Raw genomic sequence first — 13,056 nt, 5'->3', positions numbered from 1 at the left:
TTTCACTTTCATCAAGAGGCTGTTTAGTTCTTCTTCACTTTCTGCCATAAGGGTGATGTCATCTGCACATCCGAGGTTATTGATCTTCCCCCCAGCAATCTTGTTTCTAGCTTGTGCTTCATCCAGCCTAGTATTTCACATGATGTACTCTGCATATAATTGAAATAAGCATGGTGACATTATACAACCTTAATGTACTCCTTTCCCAATTTTGAACCAGTCAGTTGTTTCATGTCTGGTTCTAACTGTTGCTTCTTGACCTGCATACAGGTTTTTCAGGAGGCAATTGGAAATAAAAACAAAAATAAACAAATGAGACGTAATTAGACTTAAAAGCTTTTGAACAGCAAAAGAAACTATAAATAAGATTAAAAGACCACATTCAGGATGGGAGAAAATAATTGCCAATGTGGAAACTGACCAAGGGTTGGTCTCCAAAATATAGAAGCAACTCATACAGAATCAACTCGATACCAGAAAAACAAGCAGCCCAGTCAAAAAATGGAGAAAAGATTTAGACATTTCTCAAAAAATACAGAAAGCCAATAAACACATGAAAAATACTCTCAACATTGCTCATTATTAGAGAAGTGCAAATCAAAACTATAATGAGGTATTACCTCACATCAATCAAGTTGGCCATCATCAAAAAACTACAAACAATATATGGTGGAGAGGACGTGGAGAAAAGGGAAACCTCTTGCACTGTTGGTAGGAATGTAAATTGGTACAGCCACTATGGACAGCAGTGTGGGGCTTCCTCAATAAATTAGGAATGAAAGCACCATATGGCCCAGCAATCCCACTATTGGGGATATACTCTGAGAAAACCACAATTCAAAAAGGCACCTGTACCCCAATGTTCATTGCAGCACTGTTTACAATGGCCAGAACATGGAAGCAACCTAGACATCCATCATCAGATGAATGGATAAAGCTGTGATATGGATCTACTCAGATAATCCAGGATAATCTCATCTTAAAATTCTTAATTGTATCTGCCAAAACCCTTTTCCCAAATAAAGTCACACTCAGAGATTAAAAAAAAAGTTGTGGTACATACATAAAACAAAATATTACTCAGCCATAAAAAGGAAGAAATTTGAATTAGTTGTAGTGAAGGGGATGAATCCAGAACCTGTTACACAGAGTGAAGTAAGTCAGAAAGAGAAAAATAAATATCATATACTAATGCATTCATCTGGAATCTGGGAAAAGGTATTGATGAACATTTTTACAGAGAAGAAATGGAGATGCAGATGTAGAAAGCGGACTTTGGACAATGCAGAGGAAGGAGAAGCTAAGAGAAATTGAGAAAAGAGCATTGACATATTTACATGATCATGTGTAAAATAGATAACTAACTAGAAGTTGCTATACAACACAGAGAGCCAAGTCTGGCACTCTTCAGTGACCTAGAGTGGTGGAATGGTGATAGTAGGAAGGCTCATGTGAGAAAGGTTCATGAAAGGACATGTATAAAATTATTATTAATTCACATTGATGTCTGGCAACATTTATACCATATTGTAAAGCAATTTTCTTTCCCTCTAAAAAAAAACCCACCCACCCAACACCTGTCAGTTAAACTCTTCTCTCTCAAAATGCAGCCTCCTCTTCCATGTTAACTAAGCCACAAAGTTTTCAATCTGATTGGATTATGCCTCAGTATATGAACTGGGGTGTCATTTTTTGTTAACTTCCACACATCAAAATCATCCATTACGGTTAACTCAGGTAAAATCAATATTAGCTATTTTGTGATATACTTGACTTCCAAAAATTCATCTCAATAGAAATTAAGACCAAGTGGGATATACTGTTCATAAGCCTTATTTCATTTAACACTTAGGACAGCTCTATGAGAAAGGTCTATTGTTATTGCCAACTTAAGGATGAGGAAACATACAGGACGGAGACGATGTAAACTGCCCAGGTCACAAACGTAGAAAAACGTGAATTAGGGTTTAAACCTCACCTTTCTGTTTAACCAACATCCTGATGAGCAGAAGGCTGAGGGTGACTTTGTTCCCAGAAGAATTTGGCTCTGCCGCCTGGTACCTGATCTAATTATCTACCAGGGCTGGACTGAGATAACATACTACCTAGTTCATAGTGTCTCTCCTGACCACAGGGCTGTATTTAATCTCTCTTTTGTGGGCTACCAGAGAGACACTGGAGCTTGAAGTTGTGAGCCTGAAGTACTGGCTTCACCAAGATCATCTGTTATAAGACTTTACTCTACACATAAAAAGCCTAATGTCTGGCTTGATGAGCTGCACAGTACAAGGCAAGATACAGAAGACTCAAGAATCCTTAGGAGGTAACAAGGATGACCACACACATAACAAGTCAACCCATAATGGAGAAAGAAGTCATTGTCTTCAGCTTATGTGAAGAGACCCAAGATGAGAAATAATTTGTGATGCTCTATATGAGGGGATACCTTCAAAGTGCTTCAAGATTAACTCCCTGCTGTATGGCAAAACCCTCTTGGAGAGTTGAGTAGCTGCATGAGAATTCAGTGAATGGTCAGACCCTGTGTCAGATAGTTTCATAGAACATCTCTATTTACATGTACATAGATTATAATGGCACTAAACTTATCAGCTACTAGTTAGTTAGTAACTAGTCAGTTTAAAGAAAATAGCTAAAATCTTTGTGTTTTAATCATAGATGAAATCCTTGTTTCCCAGAGATGTTTGTTGTTTAACAGTTCCTTGTATTCTAGACTTTGGAATGAAATTCTAACCAAGCCAAGTATTTTTTTAAAGTAACTTATTATTTGATTCACATGACAATTATTTAAAATATTGGCTGCAGATTTACAGATTCAACAATGTACATCCAAATTAATGCTTGAATTTGTAAATTCAAGATATAATCATGAAGGCCTATTATGTATGAGGCCAGAACTACATAGTATCCTCTCCCGAGCTGCTCTTCTGTGAGGTAAACTCAGTTCATTTCCTTATCTCAAAACAATGGTATCAAGTAGGAAAATCACCTTTTCAACCTTCAGGCTTAGAAATATGTGTGTGACAGCCATATCCAGAGTTGGAAAAGTCATACTGTCCATTGTGACTTTGCACAGGCCACCTACCTTCAATCCAAAGCCAGCTCCACTCCACTCCTTGTTGAGCGGCCATAGGACATCAGTTACGCACAGAGGATGGAGGCTGAGAAGCTGAAGACAGAGGCCAACTTGGTTTTTGGAAAATCAGTGGGCAGTGCCAACAGGTAAAGAGTACCTTTTAGAGTAGAACATTAAAGTCAGAAGTAGGGACATGTGATAGAGCAGTTTACATCACATGATACTCTGCTAGAAACTCTGGTCTCTATCTCTGCTTTTTCTACTCTCTCTCTATATAGGTGCTTTTCACACTTCTGTGTATCTTTTTATTCAATTGCCCCATAAACTTCACTTGAGTTCCTGCTATCTGCCAGGTACTTTACTGAGGAAACAGTAGTAAACAAATTCTTTGCCCTACAAAAACCCCATATTTTCATGCAGGAAACAAAACAATAGACAAACATGCAAATAATATTAAGATTTCAGATGGTGACAATGAATATGAAGGAATAAAGGAAGCAAGTGATATGCTTTCAATAGAATGGTCAGGCAGACAGAGCATGGGAATGACGGGCAGGAGCGGGTGGAAGGAAGGGACATGCCTTCCATCACAAGCCATTACTTGTCATTCTGTGTTGCCATCATATCTCTCCACTTCCGAGATTTCCCCCTTATCCTTCCTTATCCCACCTTCTCTTCTTCTTCTTCTTTTTTTGGTACCTGATGTCCAGTTGCTGTTGTGTCTAACTCTTTGCAGTCCCACGGACTTTAGCTTTCAAGTCTCCTCTGTCCATAAAATTTTCCAGGTAATTTCTGGTCTTACATTTAGATCTTTAATCCATTTTGAGTTTATTTTTGTATATGGTGTTAGAAAGTGTTTTAGTTTCATTCTTTTACAAGTGGTTGACCAGTTTTCCCAGCACCACTTGTTAAAGAGGCTGTCTTTTCTCCATTGTATATCCTTGCCTCCTTTGTCAAAGATAAGGTGTCCATAGGTTCGTGGATTTATCTCTGGGCTTTCTATTCTGTTCGGGCCTGGTGGGCTGGGATGACCCAGAGGAATCGGGTGGAGAGGGAGGTGGGATGGGGGACCAGGATGGGGAATACGTGTAACTCTATGGCTGATTCATATCAATGTATGACAAAACCCACTGAAAAATAAAAAATAAAAGAAAAAAAAATTTTCCAGGTAAAAACACTGGAGTGGGGTGCTATTTCCTACTCCAGGGGATCTTCCTGACCCAGGGATCAAATCTGATCCCCTCATGTCTCTTGCATTCGCAGGCAGATTCTTTACCACTAGTGATACCATTTATTTTTAATTGGAGGATAATTGCTTTACAGTATTGTGTTGGTTTCTGCCATATAACAATGTGAATCAGTCATAAATATACATATGTCTCCTTCCTCTTAATCCCACCCCTCTTTCCATCCCACTTCTCTACCACATTCTCCTCTTAACATCTTTCTACATAACTAGGCAGTAATAGGAATCTAAGTTATTTATTTTTACTCACTGAATAATTATTGTGCTTCTGATAAAACCAAGACAACTGAAATAATTTTTTATTTATATTTTAAGGCAAATGAGCTAAAATACTTTTTACACTAACAAAAATAACTTATACATGTGATTTCTGTTTGTGCTATTTATTTACTGCTTATTGCTCATTTTTCTAACGAAAGTTGGATTTTCCTCTCCAAGGTCAAACAGGAAGAACATAAAAAACAAAAACCTTCAAAATTATGTCAAAATTAAAACTGTGCTATAGTTTAGAATTTGTAGGGAAAAAATCTTTGTCAAATGCTATAGTCTTTAAGTGTCATTCATTTTCCAAAATAGTAGTTCACTAATCAATGAGACTAGGGAGCTCTAATAAGTATAATTGGAAAAAAAAGTTCAGTGTCAAACCATAGAACTTCTGTATTAAAAAACTAAAGAGACTTATTTATTAATGTAAGAATTTCCAATCTTTAATATGCTAATAAGTGCCTCCTAGGGAGAGATACAGTATACAAAGTTTCACCAACCTATTTCATAAAATGTCTTACAGAGTGCTGTTTGGAAAATTTGCGTTCATTGTAATTCCCACAGTCATGTTATTCCAAAGTGATCAGATAAAAAGCTGACAAATGAAACTCTAATACCATATTTATGGGATAGCTAAAGATGGATAATCATAATTTTACCTACATCTGCTACCATGTAAATATAATATCCAGAATATTGAGTTAAACAATTCTACTCATTTCATGATTATTTTCTAGTAGTAGGATGTATAATTGTAGTGAGTTAAAAATGGTGATGATGTATGGCAAAAACTACTACAATATTGTAAAGTAATTAGCCTCCAGTTAAAATGAATAAACTAAATTTTTAAAAAATGGTGATGAGCCATACTTTAAAAAAAAGACGAAGTAAAAAAAAGAATAAGAAATTGCTGTTAAGGGTCTATGAACACATTTTTTCCCTATTTTGTATTAATACAGTTCTTAGCCATAACTCTTTCTCTAATTTTTTCTGTGCCTTATCCTCATCCATAATGAGATGGCACAAATGCCAATAACAAAGAAACAAAGCTAATATTTTAGATTAAATAATACAGAAAGCTATGGAAGCACTTGCTCAAATGGGTGTATATTATTGTATGAGAAAATTAATATGACAGGGAAATCATGAAAAAGCAACGCCAGTATCCCTCTAAACAGTTTGCATTACCTAAAGCATCATGAGGATTCTGAAAGCCAGTGTAAGTCAATCTCAAGGATTCTAGAAGAATCTCAATGACTAGAGCTATAAAACTTCCTCCCCATGACAGATTAGGTCACCTGCTTAGTGATCTATGAGTCCTTTAAGGACAAATCTAGACTTAGGTCAGTGTATATGCAGTAAATCAGCAGAGATACCAGACCCCACCAGTTGTGCATTACAAACCACTTTGGAAGATGTCTGGATATTCTCTGTATATCACACCACCAAGCTGTATGGGAATTTTCATACTGTATGAAAATCTCACTTGCAATCCTTGTGAAATTATAGCAACAATGTGCCAAACAATACTAAACAATATGATCAAGAGATACAGTCTTCATTTATGTTGTCTATCCTGTCAGATGGCTTGCTAGATAGTATTTTTAAACAGCAGTAGAGGCCAAACCATTAATCTTTCTGGCATTTAAATACATTCAGTTCAGTTCAGTTCAGTCGCTCAGTCGTGTCCGACTCTTTGCGAGCCCACTTGAATTCACTTCATAAATATTTGATTTTCAGGAAAAGATAAAAGTCAGTGGTGTATTTACATGAGAAGAGCAGTCTCATTGTTGGTGTTTTTCTCCCCTGATCCTCCAGGTCAAAGACATGCAGCAAGGAAATGAATCCTCCATTACTGATTTCATTCTCCTGGGCCTCTTCTCAGACTCCAGGCATCCTGGCCTCCTCATAGCCATCATCCTCTTCATTCTTGTGGTAGCCATCACTGGAAACTCAGTCTTGGCCCTACTGATCTGGGGTGATGCCCACCTCCACACTCCCATGTACTTCCTGCTCAGCCAGCTCTCCCTCATGGACCTCACCTTAATCTCCACCACTGTCCCCAAGATGGTCACTGATTTCTTCTCTGGACAGAGTTTCATCTCTCGTATTGGCTGTGGAGCCCAACTCTTTCTTTACTTGATGCTAGGAGTGGCTGAGTGTGTTCTCCTGACACTCATGGCCTTTGACCGCTATCTGGCCATCTGCAACCCCCTCAGATACCCAGTCATCATGACCCCCAGAGTCTGTTTGCAAATGGCCATTGGTTCATGGGTTGGGGGTATGCTCATCTCCCTTATGCACACAGTTTATGCCATGAATTTCTCTACTTGTGACTCCAGGGAGGTTCACCATTTCTTCTGTGAGGTTATGGCCCTTCTGAAGCTCTCTTGTGAGGATACCTCAACCTACGAGAAGGTGGTGTTGGCATCTGGCATTGTTTTCCTACTCATGCCTTTTGGACTCATCTTGACCTCCTACATCCTCATCTTTCTCACTGTCCTCCATATGAACTCCCCTGAGGGCAGACACAAAGCTCTGGCCACCTGCTCTTCCCACCTCAGTGTAGTGAGCCTCTACTTCGGTCCAGCTATGATCATCTACATGACCCCAGGTTCCTTTCTCCCCGCAGATGTGGACCAGCGTCTCTTTGTGTTTGATGTTATTATCACCCCCATGCTCAACCCCCTTATCTACAGCCTGAGGAACAAGGAGGTACTGGGGGCTCTGAGGAAGGTTCTATGGAGAAAGCTGATGTTTATAGTGAAAAGATGATGTCACTTTTTTTTTTTTTTAAAGAAGTCATATTCTCTATTGTTCCCCATTTAATGCTGGTGCTATTAGGAAAAATTTAACTCTGGATTTCAGTTTTCAACAATATTAAAGAAATGACACTTTTTCTTTCAGATTTCAAGTAATGTGAACCATACTACAATGGCAACAGGGGAATTCCTATTTAACAGTGTTACACTACTTGACTGATCATAACATAAATATCCAAATTTCCCAGAGCTCACAAATCAAATTCTTTTTTTTTTTTTTTTTTTTTTTAAAAATATTATTTTATTAGTTGGAGGCCAATCACTTTACAACATTTCAGTGGGTTTTGTCATACATTGACATGAATCAGCCATATAGTTACACGTATTCCCCATCCCGATCCCCCCTCCCACCTCCCTCCCCACCCGACTCCTCAGGGTCCTCCCAGTGCACCAGGCCCGAGCACCTGACTCATGTATCCCACCTGGGCTGGTGGTCCGTTTCACCATAGATAATATACATGCTGTTCTTTCAAAACCTCCTACCCTCACGTTCTCCCCCAGAGTTCAAAAGTCTGTTCTGTACTTCTGTGTCTCTTTTCCTGTTTTGCATATAGGGTTATCGCCACCATCTATCTAAATTCCGTATATATGTGTCAGTATACTGTAATGATCTTTATCTTTCTGGCTTACTTCACTCTGTATAATGGGCTCCAGTTTCATCCATCTCATTAGAACTGATTCAAATGAATTCTTTTTAACGGCTGAGTAGTATTCCATGGTGTATATGTACCACAGCTTCCTTATCCATTCATCTGCTGATGGGCATCTGGGTTGCTTCCATGTCCTGGCTATTATAAACAGTGCTGCAATGAACATTGGGGTGCACGTGTCTCTTTCAGATCTGGATTCCTCAGTGTGTATGCCTAGAAGTGGTATTGCTGGGTCATATGGCAGTTCTATTTCCAGTTTTTTAAGAAATCTCCACACTGTTTTCCATAGTGGCTGTACTAGTTTGCATTCCCACCAACAGTGCAAGAGGGTTCCCTTTTCTCCACACCCTCTCCAGCATTTATTGCTTGTAGACTTTTGGATAGCAGCCATCCTGACTGGCGTGTAATGGTACCTCATTGTGGTTTTGATTTGCATTTCTCTGATGATGAGTGATGTTGAGCATCTTTTCATGTGTTTGTTAGCCATCTGTATGTCTTCTTTGGAGAAATGTCTGTTTAGTTCTTTGGCCCATTTTTTGATTGGGTCGTTTATTTTTCTGGAATTGAGCTTCAGGAGTTGCTTGTATATTTTTGAGATTAATCCTTTGTCTGTTTCCTCATTTGTTATTATTTTCTCCCAATCTGAGGGCTGTCTTTTCACCTTACTTATAGTTTCCTTTGTTGTGCAAAAGCTTTTAATTTTCATTAGGTCCCATTTGTTTATTTTTGCTTTTATTTCCAATATTCTGGGAGGTGGGTCATAGAAGATCTTGCTGTGATTTATGTCGGAGAGTGTTTTGCCTATGTTCTCCTCTAGGAGTTTTATAGTTTCTGGTCTTACATTTAGATCTTTAATCCATTTTGAGTTTATTTTTGTGTATGGTGTTAGAAAGTGTTCTAGTTTCATTCTTTTACAAGTGGTTGACCAGTTTTCCCAGCACCACTTGTTAAAGAGATTGTCTTTTTTCCATTGTATATCCTTGCCTCCTTTGTCAAAGATGAGGTGTCCATAGGTTCGTGGATTTATCTCTAGGCTTTCTATTCTATTCCATTGATCCATATTTCTGTCTTTGTGCCAGTACCATACTGTCTTGATCACTGTGGCTTTGTAGTAGAGTCTGAAGTCAGGCAGGTTGATTCCTCCAGTTCCATTCTTCTTTCTCAAGATTACTTTGGCTATTCGAGGTTTTTTGTATTTCCATACAAATTGTGAAATTATTTGTTCTAGTTCTGTGAAAAATACCGTTGGTAACTTGATAGGGATTGCATTGAATCTATAGATTGCTTTGGGTAGAATAGCCATTTTGATAATATTGATTCTTCCAATCCATGAGCACGGTATGTTTCTCCATCTGTTTGTGTCCTCTTTGATTTCTTTCATCAGTGTTTTATAGTTTTCTATGTATAGGTCTTTTGTTTCTTTAGGTAGATATACTCCTAAGTATTTAATTCTTTTTGTTGCAATGGTGAATGGTATTGTTTCCTTAATTCCTCTTTCTGTTTTTTCATTGTTAGTGTATAGGAATGCAAGGGATTTCTGTGTGTTAATTTTATATCCTGCAACTTTACTATATTCATTGATTAGCTCTAGTAATTTTCTGGAAGAGTCTTTAGGGTTTTCTATGTAGAGGATCATGTCATCTGCAAACAGCGAGAGTTTCACTTCTTCTTTTCCTATCTGGATTCCTTTTATGTCTTTTTCTGCTCTGATTGCTGTGGCCAAAACTTCCAACACTATGTTGAATAGTAGTGGTGAGAGTGGGCATCCTTGTCTTGTTCCTGATTTCAGAGGAAATGCTTTCAATTTTTCACCATTGAGGGTGATGCTTGCTGTGGGTTTGTCATATATAGCTTTTATTATGTTGAGGTATGTTCCTTCTATTCCTGCTTTCTGGAGAGTTTTAATCATAAATGAGTGTTGAATTTTGTCAAAGGCTTTCTCTGCATCTATTGAGATAATCATATGGTTTTTATCTTTCAATTTGTTAATGTGGTGTATTACGTTGATTGATTTGTGGATATTAAAGAATCCTTGCATTCCTGGGATAAAGCCCACTTGGTCATGGTGTATGATTTTTTTAATATGTTGTTGGATTCTGTTTGCTAGAATTTTGTTAAGGATTTTTGCATCTATGTTCATCAGTGATATTGGCCTGTAGTTTTCTTTTTTTGTGGCATCTTTGTCTGGTTTTGGAATTAGGGTGATGGTGGCCTCATAGAATGAGTTTGGAAGTTTACCTTCTTCTGCAATTTTCTGGAAGAGTTTGAGTAAGATAGGTGTTAGCTCTTCTCTAAATTTTTGGTAGAATTCAGCTGTGAAGCCATCTGGTCCTGGGCTTTTGTTTGCTGGAAGATTTCTGATTACAGTTTCGATTTCCTTGCTTGTGATGACTCTGTTAAGATCTTCTATTTCTTCCTGGTTCAGTTTTGGAAAGTTATACTTTTCTAAGAATTTGTCCATTTCATCCAAGTTGTCCATTTTATTGGCATAGAGCTGCTGGTAGTAGTCTCTTATGATCCTTTGGATTTCAGTGTTGTCTGTTGTGATCTCACCCTTTTCATTTCTTATTTTGTTAATTTGGTTCTTCTCTCTTTGTTTCTTAATGAGTCTTGCTAATGGTTTGTCAATTTTGTTTATTTTTTCAAAAAACCAGCTTTTAGCTTTGTTGATTTTTGCTATGGTCTCTTTAGTTTCTTTCGCATTTATTTCTGCCCTAATTTTTAAGATTTCTTTCCTTCTGCTAACCCTGGGGTTCTTCATTTCTTCCTTCTCTAATTGCTTTAGGTGTAGAGTTAGGTTATTTATTTGGCTTTTTTCTTGTTTCTTGATGTGTGCCTGTAATGCTATGAACCTTCCCCTTAGCACTGCTTTTACAGTGTCCCATAGGTTTTGGGTTGTTGTGTTTTCATTTTCATTTATTTCTATACATACTTTGATTTCTTTTTTGATTTCTTCTATGATTTGTTGGTTATTCAGAAGCGTGTTATTTAGCCTCCATATGTTGGAATTTTTAACAATTTTTTTCCTGTAATTGAGATCTAATCTTACTGCACTGTGGTCAGAAAAGATGACTGGAATGATGTCAATTTTTTTGAATTTTCCAAGACCAGATTTATGGCCCAGGATGTGATCTATTCTGGAGAAGGTTCCGTGTGCACTTGAGAAAAAGGTGAAGTTGATTGTTTTGGGGTGAAATGTCCTATAGATATCAATTAGGTCTAGCTGGTCTATTGTATCATTTAAGGTTTGTGTTTCCTTGTTGATTTTCTGTTTAGTTGATCTATCCATGGTTGTGAGTGGGGTATTAAAGTCTCCCACTATTATTGTGTTACTATTAATTTCCTCTTTCATACTCGTTAGTGTTTGCCGTACATATTGCGGTGCTCCTATGTTGGGTGCATATATATTTATAATTGTTATATCTTCTTCTTGGATTGATCCTTTGATCATTATGTAGTGTCCTTCTTTGTCTCTTTTCACATCCTTTATTTGGAAGTCTATTTTATCTGATATGAGTATTGCGACTCCTGCTTTCTTTTGGTCTCCGTTTGCGTGAAATATTTTTTTCCAGCCCTTCACTTTCAGTCTGTATGTGTCCCTTGTTTTGAGGTGGGTCTCTTGTAGACAGCATATATAGGGATCTTGTTTTTGTATCCATTCAGCCAATCTTTGTCTTTTGGTTGGGGCATTCAACCCATTTACATTTAAGGTAATTATTGATAGGTGTGGTCCCGTTGTCATTTACTTTGTTGTTTTGGGTTCACGTTTATACAACCTTTCTGCATTTCCTGTCTAGAGAAGATCCTTTAGCATTTGTTGAAGAGCTGGTTTGGTGGTGCTGAATTCTCTCAGCTTTTGCTTGTCTGTAAAGCTTTTGAATTCTCCTTCATATCTGAATGAGATCCTTGCTGGGTACAGTAATCTAGGTTGTAGGTTATTCTCTTTCATTACTTTCAGTATGTCCTGCCATTCCCTTCTGGCCTGGAGGGTTTCTATTGATAGATCAGCTGTTATCCTTATAGGAATCCCTTTGTGTGTTATTTGTTGTTTCTCCCTTACTGCTTTTAGTATTTGTTCTTTGTGTTTGATCTTTGTTAATTTGATTAATATGTGTCTTGGGGTGTTTCGCCTTGGGTTTATCCTGTTTGGGACTCTCTGGGTTTCTTGGACTTGGGTGGCTATTTCCTTCCCCATTTTAGGGAAGTTCTCAGCTATTATCTCCTCGAGTATTTTCTCATGGCCTTTCTTTTTGTCTTCTTCTTCTGGGACTCCTATGATTCGAATGTTGGGGCGTTTCACATTGTCCCAGAGGTCCCTGAGGTTGTCCTCATTTCTTTTGATCCTTTTTTCTTTTTTCCTCTCTGCTTCATTTATTTCCACCATTTTATCTTCTACCTCACTTATCCTATCTTCTGTCTCCGTTATTCTACTCTTGGTTCCCTCCAGAGTGTTTTTGATCTCATTCATTGCATTATTCATTTTTAATTGACTCTTTTTTATTTCTTCTAGATCTTTATTAAACATTTCTTGCATCTTTTCAATCTTTGTCTCCAGGCTATTTATCTGTACCTCCATTTTGCTTTCAAGATTTTGGATCATTTTTATTATCATTATTCTAAATTCTTTTTCAGGTAGATTTCCTATCTCCTCCTCTTTTGTTTGACTTGGTGGGCTTTTTTCATGTTCCTTTACCTGTTGGGTATTTCTCTGCCTTTTCATCTTGTTTAGATTGCTGTGTCTGGAGTGGGCTTTCTGTATTCTGCAGGTCTGTGGTTCCTTTTTATTGTGGAGGTTTTACCCAGTGGGTGGGGTTAGACGATTGGCTTGTCAAGGTTTCCTGATTAGCGAAGCTTGCGTCAGTGTTCTGGTATGCGGATCTTGATTTCTTCTCTTTGGATAGCAATGGAGTGCCCAGTAATGAGTTTTGAGATGGGTCTATGTGTTAGGTGTGACCTTGGGCTGTCTGTATGTTGACGTTC

At 37.8% G+C, this 13,056-nt stretch overlaps 1 protein-coding gene across 1 annotated transcript; it reads left to right on the top strand.

The window, feature by feature from the left end:
• The first annotated feature begins 6,431 nt into the window (after positions 1 to 6,431).
• On the top strand, positions 6,432 to 7,379 carry LOC136158018 (olfactory receptor 2T2-like). Its single transcript, XM_065919806.1, has one exon. The coding sequence runs from the start codon at positions 6,432 to 6,434 to the stop codon at positions 7,377 to 7,379; it is 948 nt and encodes a 315-aa protein (XP_065775878.1).
• Positions 7,380 to 13,056: the final 5,677 nt, after the last annotated feature.

The sequence above is a fragment of the Muntiacus reevesi genome, chromosome 1 (genome assembly GCF_963930625.1).
Source record: "Muntiacus reevesi chromosome 1, mMunRee1.1, whole genome shotgun sequence".
Classification (NCBI taxonomy): domain Eukaryota; kingdom Metazoa; phylum Chordata; class Mammalia; order Artiodactyla; family Cervidae; genus Muntiacus; species Muntiacus reevesi.
Note: the sequence above shows the minus strand (reverse complement) of the source record. Positions and strands in the feature narration are given on the sequence as shown.

What these genes read in the sequence shown, in the direction of transcription:
- LOC136158018 (XM_065919806.1), top strand. Translation starts at nt 6,432, where the DNA reads ATGCAGCAAGGAAATGAATCCTCCATTACTGATTTCATTCTCCTGGGC.